Here is a 20,934-nt window from a genome sequence, read left to right on the forward strand (position 1 = left end):
GTAGGGTGTGCGTGTGTACATTCATAGGGGTGAATGTATGCGCGTATGTATGAGGGCTCATGTGTGTAACATGCTAAAAAAACACTTGTTGTTTTCTCACCCGTGCATATCCCAAATTCGTAGGATCTCACAGTGATATGGAAACTAATCCTTTTTTCGTTTGGCAAATTTAAACATAGTACTCCTGGCTTCAGATTCCCCATATTAAAAAGGAAATAAATTATCTGACCAAGTGTCTTGCCTAATCCATCAATGTATACAATTTGATAGTACTAAATCTTCTTACAAGCGCTACCAAGTATGGGCATTAACATATGTGGTGAGATTGGATTGTGTAGGTGGTGACAGTGGGTGAAGGTATATATGAGACGCGATTGATGTTGAACCCGAAGAATTCTTCCAATAATCAGTTTTTTTGCGGAAAGACTTTCAATCTATTTATCTTCAATCATGGTAGTACAACAGACATTAGAAATAATAAGAATTACATCCAGAACCGTAGACCACCTAGCGACGACTACAAGCACTGAAGCGAGCCGAAGGCGCGCCGCTGTCATCGCCCCTCCCTCGCCAGAGCCGGGCAAACATTGTTGTAATAGACAGTCGGGAAGTCGTCGTGCTAAGGCCCCATGGAACCAATGCACCAGAACAGCAACCGCCGCAGATGAAGAGTGGTCGACCAAAATAGCACCTATTCGCCGCAATAACTCGTCAGGCCGAATAATTGGCCCATCAGACTGATATAATCGGTTGCCATACCGATTAATCGTTACTGGCCCATTAACTGATGGGCAAAGAAAGCCCCAAATTTAGGCCCGTAACCCCTCCCGCTCCTCAATAGCTAGGGTTCGACCCTCCTCCAGCCCCGTCCCGCTCCTCCCATCCCTTCCCGACCTGGCTGGCGGCTGGCCAAGTCCTCATCGACACTAGCCACCGAGCTACACTGCTCCAGCACCTCCGCTGCTGGTCGCCTGCCTAGTCCCCATCCCCTCCCGATAGTTGCTCCCGATTACATGACTCGTTGGCTACTCAGCATCCCCTCCTGGCGGCTGCTTCCCATCTCTTCCTCCATGGCATCACCGGCAAGCAAGGTACTGCCATCTTCTTCCTCCCTCTCAGTGGATAATCCATGTAGAGTATGTATGCCCCGTTGCAACGCATGACCAATTAGCTAATAGAGGGAGTAAAGAGGATGAACGTGCATGAGTGGGTTATAGCGGTCAGGTTTTCCCTTGGTTTTCTCGATGTGCCAAGCATGGAATGGAGGCGGACGAAGGTTGAGCGAAACGTTATGTCTTTTTTAGGTAGTATATATATAGATGTAGATAGAAGATAAATTGATTTGGTGTGTATGGTAGTGAATCGTCTGGGAATGTTGGAAACCGTTTTGACTAAAATTATTGGGGCAATTTTTTATTGATGATTGATTTTGTTATTAGGCAATGGATCTGCTGGGAGACACGTAAGTGCATCCTAACAAAGAAAGAAAAGAGATATGATTGAATCAACGCTTCCCAAACTGAGTGGGGTTGCGGTCCAAAAGAAAATATTACTTTAGTGGAGCCGGAAGGAGAACGAACGATGTATGAACTTCCTTTAATAATTAATAATACAATTTACATACTCCAAATCCCCAATCTACAAAACCTACTTCCTTCGTTCCTTTATCAAAGGTGTATATTTTTAGGCACGATGACCAAGGCAACAAATTATAGATACGTTAGTACAAAATTATCCCTGTCATATTTGATGATTACTGACAAGTAAACCAGTTATGCTTTGAAAGAAAGAGATACATGCAATTAGGGGAGGGATACTTTCCTTCTTTTTCTATAAAAAGAGATACATAAAATCAAGAGGGAGATATTTTCCTTTTTTCTACAGGGATAAAAAAGGGATTATGATGAATTAGAAGAAATGCATTTTATATTGTGAAATTTTATCAAAAACTGATACATCTTATATAAAGGAACAGAGGGAGTAGTAGCAAATGCAAATGCAAAGCACTTCCCGAGCAAATACGAAACCAAAATTCAAACCTCGAGCCCTCGAATGTTCGTTCTACTACTAGGCCTGTAGCCTGTTGGCTAGGCGCAGACGGACCAACCAACCCACTCCGCTGCCGCTTCGGTTTCGCCCCCTCCCCCTCCCCGTTGCCCCTTCCTCTTCCCGAGAGCGAGGACCGAATTCCATCAGACACACCCCCGTTCCCCCTGTCCCCTCCAAACCCTCGCCGCCGATGGCCGGCGGCTCCTCCTCCCCCTCGCCGGCCTCCGCGCTCATCCAGGTGCGCTGCGCGGGCTGCCGCGGCGTCCTCGCCGTCGCCCCCGGCATGACGGAGTTCATCTGCCCCAAGTGCCAGATGGCGCAGCGGCTGCCCCCGCAGCTCATGCCCAATCCCTCCTCCTCCACGCCTTCCCCGCCCAAATCCTCCGCCGCCCCCGCCCTCCCCGCTCCGCCGCAGCACCGGAAGCGGGCGTCGCAGGCGGCACAGACGTCGCAGGCGCATGGGGTGGACCCCACGAAGATCCAGCTCCCCTGCGTGCGCTGCCAGGCCGTCCTCAACGTGCCCCACGGCCTAGCCAACTTCCGCTGCCCGCAGTGCGGGGTCGACCTCGCCGTGGACCTCTCCAAGCTCCAGAACTTCCTCACCGCCGCCAGCAACGGCGCACCCCCAGCGTCAGTCCCCGTGCCCCCGACGTTCCTCCCGGTGTTGCCGCCAGGCATGCTGCAGCCGCCACAGCTGGTTGCTGTCACGACAACCGTCCCTATTGGTCTGCCCGCCACAGAGCCGCCCGAGGAGATCAATGAGGTATGTTGATTGGTGGGTGGTATGGCATGACATCATGCGTGGAGGCGTCGAGCAGTTTAGCATCACACAATTTATTGATTCATGTCGCATTCTCCATTTGTTCAACACGTGCGTCTGCTAAATAGTGTGCGCGAAATGTCCGTGGCATTTCTCATAAACATTCAGCTGCTCTGGTGGTGTATCCAATGTCTCCATGTCTGCCTCATTGGTGTATAATCGGGCTCGCAAACTTGCACTTACTGGGATTTTTTCAAACAGGTTGCAATTGATGTTGAGCGCGATGAAGATGAAGGTGGTACCGTCGGCGAAACTTTCACTGACTATGTAAGAATTCCATTTACTTTGATGGCTCAGTCTGCACTTTGTGGAAATGCTTTGCAGTACTTACAGTTATTACTATTTTTATACCTAATTCCTTTATAATTTGCCATATTTCCACTTATCCAGAGGCCTCCCAAACTATCTCTTGGTCTGCCTCATCCGGATCCGGTAGTAGAGACTTCTTCGCTGTCAGCTGTACAACCTCCTGAACCGACTTATGAGTTGAACATCATGGATGAGTTGGATCAAACTAAGACATTATCTTGCTTACAAATCGAGACAATAGTTTATGCTTGTCAGGTTTGTTCACATTCTATGATTTGGCTATTATTTTATTTGTACCATCACACCTCTTGTAAATCCTTGTGTTGTTGTATGACAGCGGCACCTTCATCATCTCCCTACTGGTGATAGAGCAGGTTTTTTTGTTGGTGATGGTGCTGGTGTTGGTAAGGGCCGGACAATTGCTGGATTAATCTGGGAAAATTGGCAACAGGGAAGGCATAAGGCAGTGTAAGACTTTTGTTAATAATTCCCATCCAGTCAATGCTCTGCTGAACTGTTAAGATTTTCTGCCATTATGTCGTCTTCACCACACCTTTAGCTGAATTTCTAGTTGCGATTTCCAGGTGGGTATCGGTTGGTTCTGACTTGAAGTATGATGCTCGAAGAGATTTAGATGATGTTGGTGCAAAATGCGTGCAAGGTATGGAACCTATTAAATTGAATGACATTTCACCTCGAGTCAATGCCATCTGCATTGCACCAACTGTGTGTGTGACCCCTGCGGATCTACATGATAGCATCTTGAACTGTATGTGGATTGACATGTGGATTTAACAACACAACATTTACCTAGAAAATGCTAGCAGGGAGTGATTAAGTGCGACTGTTATTTTAGGTAGAATTTAATAAACGGTATATGTTTCAATCTAGCAATAGATGCATCATAACGGACCATATATTTACTATACCGCACTCCAAATAATCCATAAAGTTAATGCAAAAATGATATAGTAAATAATTAAATATATATATACCCCATTGCAAATAGTTGGCAGGAACTGGGAACCTGTTCCTGAGCCTGTCATTGAAACTGAAACTCTTCTGAGTCTTCTTCTTACTCCCTGTAGCAGTAGCCGTAGCACCGTAGCCCAGTCACCCGTTCCATATCTGCTGCCTGGTCATGACTAATTGAAGTTGCCAATTCGGTCCTATGGCGACTTGACTTGACAATTTGCTACATGGAAATTACTGTGTATCTTCTCAAGAAAATGCAAAAGCTACGCGTCTCTATGCTTTGAAAAAACCGAAGAGCTTAATGACAAGCCTAGGACCAGGGCACCAGGCCATACGTACATAAACAATACACTCATGGATCGACTACCATTCTCGGAAAATTAAGGTTGGATTGTCGCATCAGGCCGCGTCCACAATCTTGCCTCTGTTGACTGCATATGGGCGCTGGCCAAGGCATTTCGTGCCTTCCAGATGCACCAAGGCAAACTGGAAGAGCAACACCATTCCTTTCCAGTGGCTGTGTGTGGGGTGATTTTGCATAGTTTTAAATTGTCTATATGTGATTGGATGTGGTATGTATGTACATCCCTGTTAAGTATGCATGAATTCATTATGTTCTAAATTTGAAATATTAAGTTCTAAATTTAAAATACCGCACACAGTACGAATGGGTATCTGTGGCACATTGAAATACTACAAGCGAAATTTAAGCAATAAATCATAGCATCTCGATGATAGAAGTGCATGTATTTGGTATAAGTTTTCCTGCTTGGAAATAAACTACATGAAGCATATAAATTACCTAAACATAATATTTTGTTTGCAAACGATTGGCAGGATTGTAGAAGGATCACGATCCTAAGGATCTTATGATCAGGATTAGGAAAACTTATGATCCTAAAAATGACATGTCTCAGAAAGGTCCAGTATAGGGATAATGATAACCTTGGATAAAAGAGAATATATAACCTTTAGTCCTTTACAATGACTTCTGCCTGAATATTGGCGCTATCCTGTTTAGGTAATTAAGTGTTTGAATACCAAGGATCTCGACAGGCACTGTCCATACATGACTTTGTAGGAAGTTGTGAGGAGCATCATGTATTGATAACATTTGATCATACTACTCCTGTCATTTGCGATTTGCATCCTTGAGAGAAATTCTCCACGGAAAGTAGTTTTTGACTTTTTTCTTCCTACTGCTAGGCAGATTGTTTTGTGTACTCAGTTTACGCTTCATATTCTTTGCCAAAAAAAGTTTGCATTTCATATTTATGGCTGATATTTACAATTGATATTGCTATATTTGTTATGCAGTGCATCCTTTAAATAAGCTACCATATTCTAAGCTAGACTCGAAGGCCATTGGGATAAAGAATGGCGTAATTTTTGTTACTTACAGCAGCTTGATAGCATCATCCGAGAGAGGCCGTTCTCGTTTGCAGCAACTAGTCCAATGGTGTGGACATGAGTTTGATGGTCTCATAGTGTTCGATGAGGTAATTTTCTTGTACGTAGGAAATGAGATTTTTTTTCTTTTTACTACAGATTTGCTCTAGATATTTATATTTGCAGTAAAAAGAAAGAACTAGCAGAGCTGAATTTTATCTTTTTTTTTCTGCTGCGTTTGTTTTGTAGCCATATCTGTATAGCTGAGTGTATTTTGTGCTCAATTTATATTTTCCTTGCAGTGCCACAAGGCCAAAAATCTGATTCCTGATGCAGGGAGCCAACCCACCCGCACTGGTAAAGCAGTTCTTGAGATCCAGGTTTGTCTATGGCTGGAATCATAATCTAGCTGGAAATTAAGTCTTCACTGTTCTCTATGTTTCCAACTTTGTGAATGTTAGAAATATCCTTAATACTAACATGTTTTAATCTAATCTGAACATTAGGGTATTCTTTTGTAATATTTTTAGAAAAATAAGGGCCTTCTGATGGGCTGATTGCCATGATATGATGGATTTCATCAAGTTCTAGGGGTTCATTCAGTATAAGAGTATGCAATCTAGCTTAATCTGTTACTGCATGCCAAGTATTTTTGTTTTCACAGTATGAAAAAAAAATTACAATTTTTAAGTGTGCATGCGCAACACATATCAGAGTTCAGTCAATATAAGAGTATGCAATCTACCTTAATATGTCGCTGCATGCCGTGTTTTTGATTTTCACAGTATGAACAATTTTTTTGATGCGTTTGTGTTAAGTTTTCACCTGCAATTTATATCATGCTAAACGTTTAATGTCTTTCAGAAGTAGCTGACAACATTTACTGTGGGTTATCCTTGTCTTATTTTAATAACTTAAATTTTACGTAATAAACAAATAGTGAAGGCACACAATACTGATGGCATTAACTGAATTTTGCTGCCATCTGATATTGGTACGTCATGTTTGAAAGAATATATATTTGATATATGCATGTTGAATTAATACTATGACATCATCTATATGACATAACAGGAAAAGTTACCTGAGGCCCGTGTTGTCTACTGCTCAGCAACTGGTGCATCAGAACCACGGAATTTGGGCTATATGGTTCGACTCGGACTCTGGGGGGACGGAACATCATTTCAGGATTTTCCGCAATTTTTAGGTTAACTGATTTATCCTTTTACTTGAATCTTTCATGTAACAATTAGTTGAAAGCATATGCTTAAGTTGACAGCACAATAAGTAATTGTTTTCCTAACTAACTAGATTGGGCACTGCAGCACAAGCTGCATAACACAACATAGCAATTGCAAGCTGTCCTTAAATATGTTGAGATCACACAGTAGGATCATCTGACTTCACTGTGCAGAAAATGACTTGGTTGGCCAGAAGTTTTAGAAATAGACTGCTAATATAGTTGTTGGGTAGTATCTTTGGTTTATTGCTGCTTCGAGTAATTCAAGCTCCACCTTTAATTAATCTAAATCATCATTTCTGGAGTGCACTCTGTGGTTTTCAGTTTTCTTTGCAAGACAGTGAGTGAGTATTTGGGTTTTGCGTTGGATTATGTTAGGCAGTTACTTTGTGTTCCCTTTGGATTCTGCGAGTCATTTTAGTGAAGCATTGCATGCCTTATGCTTAGAAGGAACTGCTGTAAAACCCAGTAGAATTTATCAAATGTTGTAGTTCTTCATACTTTATGCAAACATATGCAGGTGCTCTTGAGAAAGGTGGTGTGGGTGCCCTTGAACTTGTTGCCATGGACATGAAAGCTAGGTTAGTGGTCTTTCCAGATCTCATGCACCATGACATGAAGAGCCCATATGAATGGGTACCAATTACCATGTGTCAATTGTGCTGTGTATAAATGGGAAATCAACTGGAATTCATCTGCTCTAATGTGTTTGAACTATTAGCTGATGCATGTTCTTTTAATCAGAATGATATATTGAGTACTCCTTTCATTAAATGTCTTGCAGGGGTATGTATGTTTGTCGTACACTAAGTTATAAGGGGGCTGATTTTGATACTGTGGAGGCTCCTCTTGAGGAAAGAATGACGGTAAAAACCATAAAATATCAGTGTATATTTTTTTTGTCTTATAGCTTTATTTTTGGTGGTATGGTCGCTTTGCACTTTCATGTCTTCTTCCCGTCAATTTTTGCTTATCCATAAAGTAAACTCTTTGTAGTTTGTATTCCAACTTGTTGTTTGTTTGTGTTTGAGAAAATGTTTATTTGTAATGATATTCATGTGTTACAACAAGTAATTGATTTTAGGCTCTCTATCCACTTTTTAACATAAAAGACTATTAGCTTACGATAAAGTTGCTTTATTTTTATCTACAATGCAGAATATGTACGGAAAGGCAGCCGAATTCTGGGCGGACTTGCGCCTTGAGCTCCTGTCAGCAGGTGAAATCTCTGGAGAAGAGAAAGGTGTTTCAAATCAAATATGGCGGCTATATTGGTCCAGTCATCAGGTGTTGCATCCTTAAATTTTCTGGAAACGAACTTATTGAATTTTATTACCTTTGCAATTCTGCATCTTTTACAGTTCCATGACTGCATGGTTAAGTCATTTTTTGCTCTTCTATTTTGGCACAGCTTACAGTATAGCATAAGGAATATCCTAGATAATTGCCTCACATGCTAAAAAGTACTTACACTGTTACTCATATAAAATTGATGGCTACTTTTTGCAGCGTTTCTTCAGGCATATGTGCATGTCTGCGAAGGTCCCTGCTGTTGTGAAGTTGGCTAAGGAGGCTTTGGCTGAGAACAAATGTGTGGTGATTGGTCTTCAGAGTACTGGAGAGGCTCGAACAGAGGAAGCTGTCACAAAATATGTGCGTTCATGTTTCCTGCTGAACATCTCAAATCTCTCTCTCTCTCTCTCTCTCTCTCTCTCTAGCGTTTGTAGCAACTTACAAAGTGACTGCTTGATTATTTCAAATATGAAACAGGGTGTTGAAATGGAAGACTTTGTTTCTGGTCCCCGGGAGCTTCTTCTGAAGCTGGTGGAAGAAAATTACCCTTTACCTCCAAAACCTGATACTTTTCAGCAAGGTTTGTGCTAGTTGTTTTAGCATGTTAACCCTAGCCAGGTTTTATCGACTTCCACATCGTTAGTCCTTGTTGCATGCAAAGTACTGTGTGTGACACATGAAATATTGTTACCTAGAAGGCGAGAAGTTAGTGCTCACTCTAGTGATATTTCCTTTTACTGGTCAACTATACATTTTCTGTTATATCCATTATCACTCGCATAGTCGCATAAACAAACTAATGGGTATGTGACCCTTTCATCTAGGGAGCTGGAGCATCCTGTTTAGGGGTGTTTCATTATTTCATTTTGCGTCCTCCCTGAATCATTTTCATTTGGTCATATCTTGTTTCAGGTCTTTTGGTTATTCTAGTTGTCTGCTTCTTTACTATTTAATTAAATAAGCTATTGTAGGTGAAGAAAAAGTCACGGAGATCCAGCGTAAGCGGCATTCTGCACAAGATGTATCTTTTAAAGGGCGAGTTAGGAAAGTAGCAAAAATGGAAGATGTGAGCGATGATGATAGTGGTGACTATTCTCCATGTAAGTTTTTTTGGGGATCACTTGATTATAGTCTCAGCTGCCAGCCATGTAGCAAACCTTTTATTGCTTATTAGTCAGTAGTGCAGTTCCAGGTTGTGTCACTTTCTGTTATAGCATAGCTGTATTGAAACATTAATTTAAATGCCAGCACAAATATGATTTTGACCAGCCTTTCAATGTAAACTGTTCGTGTAACATGTATTCTTGTACTGGATACAGCTGTCAATATACTTGCTGGGAACATCGTGGCAACTTTTGGAAATTAGCAATTCAAGTTTTGTTCATGTGAAAGTACTTTCATTTATGACATCGGATACAGCTGTTAATGTACTCATTGGGAACAACATAGTTACTGAAATCATCAAAAATACTTGTATAATCTATATTCTCAAAGACGACGAGGAAATAGTTTTTTTATAGCATAGAAAAAAAAACTTACTTATATCTGTAAGAATTATGGACTCTGACTTGATTATACTTTCTCTAGACAGAAGAAAGAAACTAACCGACTTAAAATATCTTGGTGGATAGTGGGTTAGACACTCTGGGCAGCAGCCTATTATTCTCATTGCTCAATGCTATTACACAAAGTTAGGTTGTGTCTATGATGTCGCCTCGCCCTCAATGCTATCACACAAGGGTCTGGAAAGGCTATGTAAAAGTTATAGGTGCAGCTGTTGCTAACTATTTGAAGATCAGAAATCAAGGTCTACAGGGTAGTGTATGACGGTGTTTAGTGTGTGTAATATGCTCAGGAATGTTTACAGAAATTAAATTTAGTAACTTGAAATAAACATTTGAAAAAGGAAGTAATGAACGGAAAAACTAAAACGTGTGAGGCAGTATGAATATAACAGTGGAATATATATATCCCTATATAGTGTGGGAATAACTTCAAACATGAGCCAGTGGTGGAGAGTTGGCAAATCCTTACGCTACTAACCTTTGGATTGCTCCTCTGTTGCACTAGATTGTGCCACATGGAGTTCAGCCTCCCATAGCCTAGACATTTTTCGTTCCTCCTAAAGCCTTCTATCTCCCTCCATAGTCCTAAGTCCTAACCCCCTAAATGAATCTCCCGGGCCTATCTGAAGTCAAGAACTATCTAAAAGATGCTAAACGGAAGAAGAAAAAAGTGAGAATAACAGCAGGTGCAAGCAATATAAATGATGCATGATACTGACAGCATTACATTTGGTCATTTGCTAATCTGTTTCCTCTACACATCGCCTTTTGGAGGCTAGATAGATGCAAATGTTTTGACATGCGAAGCATGTACCTTTTACTAGTAATGGATGAAAAGATGAATAATGAGGTCTAAAAGTGCTAGCATAGAACTTGCCCTCTGCCTTTGTGCTGTTTCTCTTGAATCTTGATCACTGATCAGGTAGACCATAAACCAATTATTGCTTTACAGGCACACATGGAAGAATCAAGATGATTAGATGGGAATGAGCCCTTCCCCCCCCCCCCCCCCCCCCCCCCCAAAAAAAACAATAATTGGATGGGGAAGCCCCTGATACAAAAGGAAATAACTACAAAATGTTCCTTGCAGTATTTAGCAATAAGATGCATAATAAATGTGCAAGAAGGTTCCCTTTGAAAATTCAAATATGCAACAATTGATTACTCAAGAAAGCAGAAACATCTCTTTAATGCTCATTACATGCTATCGATTACGTGTCCGCTATGTCTGTGTAGGTTGCAACTATACTTGCTGAGACAGCTGCTTTTAGCAGCCACAACAATGCTTTATTATAGTGTGATATTTTGAGACAGAGCTATTGCTACTTGAGTACTTCTGATTAGATATGCTGAACTTATTAATTTATATTCTTTTGATAATTGTTAATCTACTTATAATGTTTCAGCTGAGTCATCAGACCATGAATCATCAGAATCGGATGAGGAGTTCCACATGTGTCAAATCTGCAACTCAGAGGAGGTGACTTTTATTGTTTATTATTTGGTTCTTTTGTGTTAAATAGGATCATATGGATCTATATTGTTGAATACAAATTCAGGTCTGTCAGATTCTTTGACATCAATGCTCTTAAGTTATACGGAGTGCCATTCTTTTTGCAAGTTAACCTCATGACCGTGGCTGCTTTCGTACTTCTTTCTTCCATATTTGTCAGTACCATTTGCTGTTTAATATTGTGATTAGTTATAACTGATAACCATGCCAAAACCACTGTAGAATGTTGGCAGGAGAATATGATATCTGTGGAAGTGAAAATTCATTTGAGTTTTTTCTTGTAAAGTTCTTTTGTACTCCCTCCGTTTTTATTTTCTCTGCTTATCAGCTTTGTCTTAAGTAGACTTTGATCAAGTTTGTACAAAAAAAATTAACATCCGCAATACCAAATCAATACCATTAGAATTAACATTGAATGTATTTTTGGATCATATATATTTGTTATTGTGAAAGTTCATATTATTTTATATAAACTTCATCAAACCTTATAAAGTTTACTTGGGTGTAAATAAAAGCGGAGGGATATAACAATATCTTTATTTTCAGGAGAAGAGTCTATTGCTCAATTGCTCTGGTTGTTCTCTACGTGTTCATCCTAGCTGTCTGACACCACCTTGGACTGGTATGTTGACTGATGATTGGTCATGCTACTCATGTAAGAAGATAGAAGGCCAGGAAATGGAGCATGATGCTAATGTAGCTGATTTTTCAAAGAGGTATTTCGTGTATTTGATGAACCACAATGCTCATCAGCTTATGATCATCTGCACGATTTATAAATGCTGTGTTGTGTCTTATTGTCAGGTATGACTCCGCAGTAGAGAGAAAGTTGAAGATTTTGGATGTCATACGTTCCTTGGATCTCCCTAATAATCCTCTGGATGATATCATTGATCAGGTAATTTTAGCTTACTTCTCGTAGGAATGTTGATTATCATAATCCTGGTTCTCTCTAATTTCTGAGCTTGTATTGGACTTTTCTGTATATTGAAGTTCAGAATCAACTAATGTTTGCAAAGATTGTCATTCCCAACCCAATTAGTGGTGGCCAATGTGGCCCTAATAAAGTAACGATTTAATTCATACCACAATATGTAATGCCTTTGGATCCTAACATAGTATTTCCGGACTCACTCTTTGGGGTGAAGTGAGGCCCAATATCCTGAGGTCCAACGAGTTCCCATGCAGGGGACTGGCCTTTTTTTTTTAGAGATTTCAGACCTTGGAGCATTACAAATATTCTCATACACCTACCTAGGTTTCTTCTAGTATGAACTGATAGGATTGTATGATGATTCTCTATTTCTTTCTTGCTTTCTGGATATTTTGGTATATAACTATTATAAATGGTGAGTGCTAGGGTAATGGATGGTATTACAATATTGCATTTCAGAGCAGAAGAAAGGGATGTCGAGATGTAAAACCATTTGTGTACTGCTTGAGTAAGCATTGCTGGAAGAGCTTCCTTGTTGGCATCTGTTTTTGCCTGAAGATGAAATCTTATATCTAGAACTTGAAATTTATGTGTAAAGGGATATGTTGTGTAGATTTTAATTAAACCCATTCTCTGCTTTAGGCTATAACATATTAAGAACATTCCATTTTATTTGAATTTTGTAGCTAGGGGGGCCTGACAAGGTCGCAGAAATAACTGGACGACGTGGTATGCTAATAAGAACTTCAGATGGAAAAGGCGTTATTTATCAGGCGCGGAATGCGTAAGATAGCTTACTTATGTTATTTGTTTTACATTTTTCTTGTCAGCTATGCCATACGTGTATATTTTTTTGCTTGTAGGAAAGAAGTCTCAATGGAGATGATCAATATGCATGAAAAGCAGCAGTTCATGGATGACAAAAAACTAATTGCAATTATATCTGAAGCGGGATCAGCTGGTGTTTCCCTACATGCTGACAGAAGGGCAAAAAACCAGGTTTTTGTATCTCCATTTTTCCCATCTGTTGCAACTACACCAATCATCTATTTGTAATGATGCTAAAAATGCTTAAACAAAATTTGCAGAGAAGGAGAGTACATGTAACACTAGAACTCCCCTGGAGTGCAGACCGTGCAATACAGCAGTTTGGGAGAACACATCGCTCTAATCAAACATCTGCACCGCAATATAGGTCTGCTGTTTATTCATATGTCAAGGCTTTCTTGTAGATCTAATTTGTAAATTTGCACTTTTGTTTCTGAAGTTATAATCCTCTATTCCGGTACGAAGTTTTAAACTATGACTAGAATCAAGATTGTATGGTATTGTCTGCTTCTGCATGAAAAGTTAGATCTAGATTGGATTTTTTTCCCACTTAGCGATAGAAGCAACTATCAAGGATAGGTAGAACAATTATTAACTTGTCGATGTATTATATGTAACTGCAGATGTTTATCACCTGGAATCTGGAACGATTGATGATTTGCTAATGCATATGTGTAGAAACAGTATTAATGTATATATTTTCCAAATCTGCATAACAATGAGTATGCACTTGTTTTCTACGCAATATGTTGCCTTCTAAAAGGCTTATGCAGGCTACAGATAATTTCTTGTAATTGTTGAAATTAGCAGGTTATAGGTTCTGCATGACAGGCTATGTTTCCTGTCTACCATCAATTATGTCTTGTAATGGTTTCAATGTGATTCCAGAAGCCTTATAGAGAAATCTAGTCAACAACAATTTCACTGGACTTGTTGGTCTCACAGGGTTAGTAATTGCTATGCACGCAACAGAAATCACACAGTACTCAAATGCTGAGATAATCAAGCAAAAGTTATTGTTCAGTGTGTGAGGGTTGCCCTTTGCTATATATATTGGTCGTCCTGGCACAGTTCATGTTGAATTTATTTCTTTTTCACACTATTTTTGTGATCTAGACAGTAGAATGAGTTACATATCCTAATAACAAATCTGGAAATCCAAATGTAGGCTTCTTTTTACAAATCTTGGTGGTGAAAAGCGATTTGCATCAATTGTGGCAAAAAGACTCGAGTCTCTTGGAGCTTTAACACAAGGCGATCGCAGGTTTTTGCTGGTCTCAACCAACTTTGTAATAAGCATCAACATTTCTGACCCTAGATTTCAACATCTGCAGGGCTGGACCTTCTCTAAGTGCTTTCAACTACGATAGCACTTATGGGAAAAAGGCGCTAACCATGGTGTATAGGGGAATAATGGAGCAGGTTTGTATACTTTCAGTTATTTTTCAGCAATTTCCCCTCTTTTTCATGCCTTATACACCATTCTAAGAGTTGGTTTCAAGGTGACCAGGATTCTTTTCCAGTTGTTCCTCCGAGGTGTTCTGACAACCAGGCCAGCATCGAAGAATTCATTACTGAGGCAAAGGTTGCTCTAGTATCAGTTGGAATTATAAGGGATGCCACAGTATGTAAGTTTATCTAAAGACCCGGTTCCTTTCTGTTTTTATGCTTTCATATGTATGTTTATCTAAAGACCCGGTTCCTTTCTGTTTTTATGGTTTCATTGCTAAATGAATTCTGTATATGTGTGCATTTTTAAAGCTTAATGTGCTTACATTTCCGCCTATTTTTGTCACCTATTTGCTACTCCCTCCGTCCCATATTAATTGACGCCCAAATGGATGTATCTAGCACTGGATACATTCATTTCAGCGTCAATTAATATGGGACGCAGGGAGTATCTTTCATCTGTTTTTTTTCCTGGCATAAGTTGTTAATACTCCCTCCGGTCCTTTTTTGTTTGCATCTAAGAAAATCCCGTTTTTCCCACAATGCTCTGCGCCATAGCATATTTGTGCTGCTCTTTCCAATAGTACCCCTCTGATCCCTTCCGTTTCGAACGCACGCGAAGCCGCACTAATTCCCATCTCTCTCTCTCTCTCCCCCATATCCCTCGTCCCTTCCTGCTCATAGGACATGCAACAGGGTGAGAGATTGGTGCGGATGCAGAGAAGATTTTTCATAGAGAGCCGTGTGCAGAGAGATGGAGAGGAGAGAGAGTGAGGAGTACGTGGGTGCGAGAATTGGAGGCTGCAGGCTGAGCCAATCGTTCGCATGCGCAGAGTAACTACGCAGCGTCTCCTCCGTAGCAATCCAGGGGCAAAATAGTCCTTTTTTTGCTGAACGCTCCTCTCCTTGGTATGTGGGCTGGAAGTTAAACGCAAACAAAAAAAAGACCGGAGGGAGAACAAGGTTTGGTCTTTTGTCCTTCTTGGTAATCTTGCATAGTTATTTGAGTTTGATGTTAAATGTCAGTCTTCAGATTGATCATAAACTGAAGTTGCACCTGTCAGTATGATTTACAATTTGTATGTCCTATTCTATCTCTTGTCAATAGAAAAAGGTCTCACTAAATGATTTCTTCAGGCAATGGTAAAGTTGCAGGGAAGCTTTCTGGTCGTATTGTTGATGCAGATATGCATGACGTTGCTCGCTTCCTTAACCGCCTTCTGGGATTGGCTCCTGACATCCAGAATAGGTGAGTTTTCATGCATGACTTCTGAATAATTGGTTGGCCATGCATGCTAACACTTTCTACGAGCAGGTTGTTTGATCTCTTTATAAGCATACTTGATGTTGTCCTTCACAATGCACGAAGAGAAGGGCAGCTGGATTCTGGAATTGTTGATATTAAGGGTAAGAATATTGAATTGAAAGAGCCACCAAAGGTAATGCTTCTTTTTTATCCTTTTCTTGGGAGCTTTTACTTCTGTTAACCATAAAGTCACAATGCGAGTTTTGCTGCAGACCGTTCATGTTGATAGCTTGTCTGGTGCTTCAACAATACTATTTACTTTCACCATTGATAGGGGAGTTACCTGGGAGGTAAGAAGAAACATTTGGCTCAATCATTTGTTCTTTCATTGATAACATTGTGGGCATGATTGCTAGTTATACTTAAGTGCAAGAAACACCTGTTCTATACTGTAATATTTATCATTTGTGCATGAATTCTTTCATGAACATGTTAACGTGTGAAGTCGGCAAAGGCAATGCTTGATGGAAGAGAGAATGATGGTGCTGGTTCTTCTAATGATGGGTTTTATGAGTCGAAAAGGGAATGGATGGGGAGAAGACACTTCACTCTAGCTCTTGAAGGGTATGTTGTGTTGAATGATGAAGATATATATTTTTCTTCTTCGAGAAAACGCAAAGACTTTGAATTGTTTGGCTATTTTAATGAGCTATATATTTGCATTGTTTAAGAAGTATCCCCCTTCCATTGATGGCGGGAGGGAATTAGAAAAGTTGGAATCTTTGCAAGAGGTATAAATTTGAAAATACCATCTTTGGTGAGAATTACTTGTAGGACCTAGGGGGCACACATATTTTGAGAAATTATAAGAGAACTACGCTGGTGTAGCCTTGGCGGAACACAAAAAAACATTCTTCTATATATTACCTTAAGTGTGACAATATGTGTCCACTACATAGGGACATGTTACTTCCTTACCTGTTTTGCCTTGCTGGATTGAAATGCTATGACGGGAGACAAATGATTACCAGTGCTTGCATGATCTCATTTGACAAGCTGCCTTGGTGGCATCACACGGCTCCTTCTCTTGATGCTTCAACCAGCATGCCATCCGGTGATCCTGTCCTGTCGATTGGCTAGCTCGCAGCCCAGTCCACGCCACAACTGCGTCAGGTTATCGCTGTCTGGTGGGGCCAAATTTGCCAGTTCTATAGCACCCTCAAAAGTACCATTTTTTTGCAAGTTCTTAGTGTGATCCGTTGATACTTCCACAAGAAAGCTAAGCTTTGAGAACATACTCTTTAAGAAAAGAAATGTGATTAGAAGGTCAATTTATTTATTGGCAACAATGTGAGATTGGAATGCGGTTTGGTGTACGAGTGATTCATGTAAATATATATGCGGTGTTTACTTGTTCTCCTTTCATGTGAAATCTGTTTGATCTGATTGATGACTCGAGTTTATATTGTTCACACACAGCTCAACTGAAGGAATATACAAGATAATTCGACCTGCTATTGGTGAAGCATTAAGGTATTTTCTGTTCATCATAACTTTTTTTCTCGCGCATTTTTTATGTGATCTTTTTGAGACGCATACTGCTTCACGATCACTATCTATAGCCACCATGTAGCAACCTAGAAAGACATTGTCTTGTGTAAATGGCGTCAATTCATATTTATTATTGCCGCTCCATTGCAGGGAGATGCCTTTAAGTGAACTGAAGGGCAAGTACAGGAAGGTGTCATCAATAGACAAAGTTAGCAAAGGTTGGCAGGATGAATATGATGTTTCATCGAAACAGGTAAGATGATTTTTTTCTTTTTGATTTATAAACAGTTTAACATGATGACATTTTCCTAAAAACTCTGGTGTGGACGAGGATTAAACCTATGACCTCAGTCATGCAGCTTTGCACTTGATTCACCTGCCATTCATCTGGTGTAATATTATGTAACCATTCCACTCAGGTAGGGAAATAATGACTTAGAGACGTCGGAGAGAAGTGCAAGTTGGCATGGGTCTTGATATATATTACTCCCTCCGTTTCATGATTCTTGTCGTGTTTTTAGTTCAAATTACTAAAACCACGACAAGAATTATGGAACAGAGGAAGTATTTGACTTACGAATCGGTATACAATTGTGCTTTGAATAATTATGGATCAGAGGGAGTATTCACAAATATAAGATGTTCTGACTTTTTTCTGAATAGGATGTATATAGACACATTTGAGTGTGTTCACTCATTTCAGTCCGTATGTAGTCCGTATTGGAATATCCAAAACATCTTATATTTGTGAACGGAGGGCATGTATTTTTTTTTCTTGTCATTTATTTGAGCAAAACCCTCCAAAGGATATTCAAGCTCCATGACTGACACAGCACATGAATCTCTGGAGGTGCTGTGTATAGTGAATAATATTGTGTTACTTTGTGTCTATGGATCCATTGTGTTGTAATTATTTTCTTAGTTCTGGGTTAAGTTTGTTTTCCATATTCCACTTATGACTTGTTCAATTGAAGGATGAGCATATATTGCAGACGCTTGTGTACATTTACCCTCTTCTATGCATATTACTTACCAAGCACCTTTTTACCTCATTTCAGTGTATGCATGGATCCAAATGCAAAGTTGGGAGCTACTGTACAGTAGGAAGAAGGCTGCAGGAGTTTAACATTTTGGGTGGTCTGATACTTCCAGTGTGGGGCACAATTGAGAAGGCCCTAGCTAAACAGGTTTACTCTGTCACTTATTCACATGCATTTTGTCTTGCTACTTATTCCTCAGCGCTGAGTGGTAGGGCTCCTCTAATTCAGTGCGCTTGTGATCGTGGGTCTTGGGATCTTGCCTCCGACGGTTTTCTGGTTGACCTAGACAATATTTGTAGAACTGCACCCTTTAGGTTAAGGTAAATAACTCAGTGAAGCCATACAGAAGAAAGAAAATGATGGCGTCGAAGGAACAAAGCTAAGTAGAAACTTTGCTTCCAAGCAGCCAACAATATAAGTGCATTTATGATGACAAGAACTATAGCAGCGGGCTACTTGAAGCATTTTAGACGAAGTTACGGTTAACCTGGCTAAGGTGGCAAGTTTCATGTTAACTATTAGTATATCCACTCAGTACCAGTAACCTTATTTAGAGCAGAGATGACACATAAAGATATCTTTCTTAGTTTGACAGGTATCTGGGTGATAAACAACATTAGAGAACATATAGTGAACCATTGGATATCTTTTGTCCGAAAAGACAAACGTTTATGGATGGACGTCAATCATCGGCCCTCAAGAATTCAGCTAAATCTTGTCAAAGGGTAATGGTAGAAGCCCAGTTCGCCACACCAGGTAACTGGGTGATAAACAACATTAGGGAACCATATAGGGAATCATTTGCTATCTTCATCCGAAAAGACAGCTTTTATGGATAAACGTCAATCGTCGGCCCTCCAGAATTCAACTAGATCTTGTCTAAGGGTAATAGTAGAAGCTCAGTATGTCACAACGAAATGAAGTTGCAGATTGATTTTCTGTCTGCATTTTATGCTTGAACTGGATAGCTGTGCCATTGAAGTGGTTGCTTAATGCACTTGTGCTTTTTTTCTGAAATTGAACAGGTTTATCAAAATCACAAAAGAATACGTGTTGTCCGTCTAGTGACAACGAATGACAATCAGCGGATTGTTGGACTGTTCATTCCGAATGCAGCAGTGGAGTCAGTACTAACAGGTTTGTTTTTCATTTCATGGAACTTTTGTCGTGTAGTTCAATGGGGATAATCATTTGTTACAAGTGTAAATAAAAGCAAAGTCACTAAACTGTAGAAATTGTTCTAAAGGCCATAGAAATTTCACTGGGTAGTTCTGAATCTCTGCTATAAGGTTTTAAAAACGGAACATGACATGGTGGTGGACAGTCAATGGGACAAACTCAACCCTTTAGCAATTTTTTCTTAAAATACTAGGAATCCGATTGTTTTTCTGTAGTACAACATCTCCACTTTATTTTTATTAGATGCTGAAAGTTTGATATGTACTCTTAATCAATTCCATTCTTCCTTTTGCGACGTAGAGTAGCTCTCTTAAGTCAAAATCAGTTACATATGATTCTTATACTGTCTTTTGCAGGCTTGCAATGGGTCCAAGATATTAATGATTGACAAGGAAATATTTTTATTTCTGACATTCATATTGGTGGTGTTGATCACATGACTGATGTTAAGAAGCAGCAGGTTTCAGAGACTTGGCGCATTTAATTTTGTTCCTAGGGAGCTGCCTAGCCAATCTGTTTAATTTATGGGAGTTCTTAGCTTAGTAATTAGGCGAGTAAATACTAGCAACATCTGTGTGTAACATATGCAGTGTACCATCAGTGGTGGTCTCTTATTTGCACTTGGTTTATATCTTGTATATTGCTATGTAAAGCAACCAAAAGCTCAGGTAATCTCAAAAGAGGAAAGAAAAAAGCACCTCACCAATATGGTGTCATAGTGTTCATGTCCCAGGGTATGATGGATATGCAGCAACCCAGAAGCTCATGAAAACTGTTAGATCTTCCATTTTGTTTCGCTAGTTTATCTCTCAGTGTAGCTATGTATCACGCTTTCAACAAAGGGGGAGGCCGGATGAAACTTCATGAAAGCCTTCCTGCCAAGAGAGTGAGAAACGGAGAAAGGAATGATCCAGGCTAGGTAAAAAAGAACAGAAGGTGACATGTAGATGTACAATTCAGGACTTCTTGGATTAAAAGATTTTTAATAGAAATTTTGCGGAATAAGAATCCTTAGATCTTTTTCCTAATACAGGTCATTTGATTTGTAGGATTGCTACGCACCATGATGTTACTAGTCTGCCGCCGGTGGCCCCAGCTACCGTCTGAGGCTCCCGGGCTTCCCTGCCTGGCCTCATGGCCTCCTCAACCCCCCCCCCCCCCCCCCCCCCCCTCCCCCCCTTTGCGTGTTTGCCTGGCCTCATCGCCTCCTCACCTTCCCTTTGCGTGTTTGCCTGACGCATTGCGCTGGCTGGAGTCGAGTCCATCCTCTGCGTGCTCTAGTGAGGCGGGATCTTCCCTGTCCTATTGTTGTGCGGCGAGGGTTAGGAACCTGTGTGCTCCGAGTTTGCCTCGTCTCCCTCCTTCCCTTATCTCGCACACGGCTCGGCGTGACCTGAGGTCGGAAATCCATTGCGTCAACCAATCTCGGAGCCGGAGGAGGGATGGCAGGTCACCTTGGTTGAAAGTGTCATCCTTGTCCTCGTCGTGTCACCGTTCCTCGCCCGTGCCTCCCCTCCCTCGCCTCTCGCGCCCCCCCCCCCCCCCCCCCCCCCC

The 20,934-nt window shown here is 40.5% G+C and overlaps 1 protein-coding gene across 2 annotated transcripts; it reads left to right on the forward strand.

The window, feature by feature from the left end:
* Positions 1 to 959: 959 nt before the first annotated feature.
* LOC109770282 (protein FORGETTER 1) lies at positions 960 to 20,086 on the forward strand. Of its 2 annotated transcripts, none has more exons than XM_045233246.2 (32): positions 960 to 1,091; positions 3,071 to 3,136; positions 3,260 to 3,433; positions 3,516 to 3,646; positions 3,763 to 3,839; positions 5,471 to 5,652; positions 5,845 to 5,922; positions 6,617 to 6,749; positions 7,303 to 7,363; positions 7,567 to 7,648; positions 7,941 to 8,069; positions 8,292 to 8,435; positions 8,553 to 8,655; positions 9,047 to 9,175; positions 11,047 to 11,120; positions 11,700 to 11,869; positions 11,958 to 12,051; positions 12,774 to 12,871; positions 12,951 to 13,086; positions 13,176 to 13,282; positions 14,084 to 14,179; positions 14,250 to 14,337; positions 14,426 to 14,543; positions 15,502 to 15,613; positions 15,680 to 15,803; positions 15,883 to 15,960; positions 16,116 to 16,234; positions 17,090 to 17,143; positions 17,312 to 17,414; positions 18,220 to 18,348; positions 19,227 to 19,338; positions 19,737 to 20,086. In XM_045233246.2, the coding sequence occupies exons 1-32, from the start codon at positions 1,014 to 1,016 to the stop codon at positions 19,766 to 19,768; spliced, it is 3,411 nt and encodes a 1,136-aa protein (XP_045089181.1). In that variant the 5' UTR covers positions 960 to 1,013; the 3' UTR covers positions 19,769 to 20,086. The 2 variants fall into 2 exon arrangements, with proteins under 2 accessions (XP_045089181.1, XP_020184576.1); XM_020328987.4 differs by lacking the exon at positions 960 to 1,091 and adding an exon at positions 2,100 to 2,812.
* The last annotated feature ends 848 nt before the right edge of the window (positions 20,087 to 20,934 follow it).

Source organism: Aegilops tauschii, chromosome 2 (genome assembly GCF_002575655.3).
Source record: "Aegilops tauschii subsp. strangulata cultivar AL8/78 chromosome 2, Aet v6.0, whole genome shotgun sequence".
Classification (NCBI taxonomy): domain Eukaryota; kingdom Viridiplantae; phylum Streptophyta; class Magnoliopsida; order Poales; family Poaceae; genus Aegilops; species Aegilops tauschii.

Coding starts and splice junctions, on each gene's coding strand:
- LOC109770282 (XM_020328987.4), top strand. CDS start 2,240: ATGGCCGGCGGCTCCTCCTCCCCCTCGCCGGCCTCCGCGCTCATCCAG. Junction 5,653..5,844: donor GTCTCATAGTGTTCGATGAG/GTAATTTTCTTG, acceptor TTTTCCTTGCAG/TGCCACAAGGCCAAAAATCT. Junction 7,649..7,940: donor CTCTTGAGGAAAGAATGACG/GTAAAAACCATA, acceptor TCTACAATGCAG/AATATGTACGGAAAGGCAGC.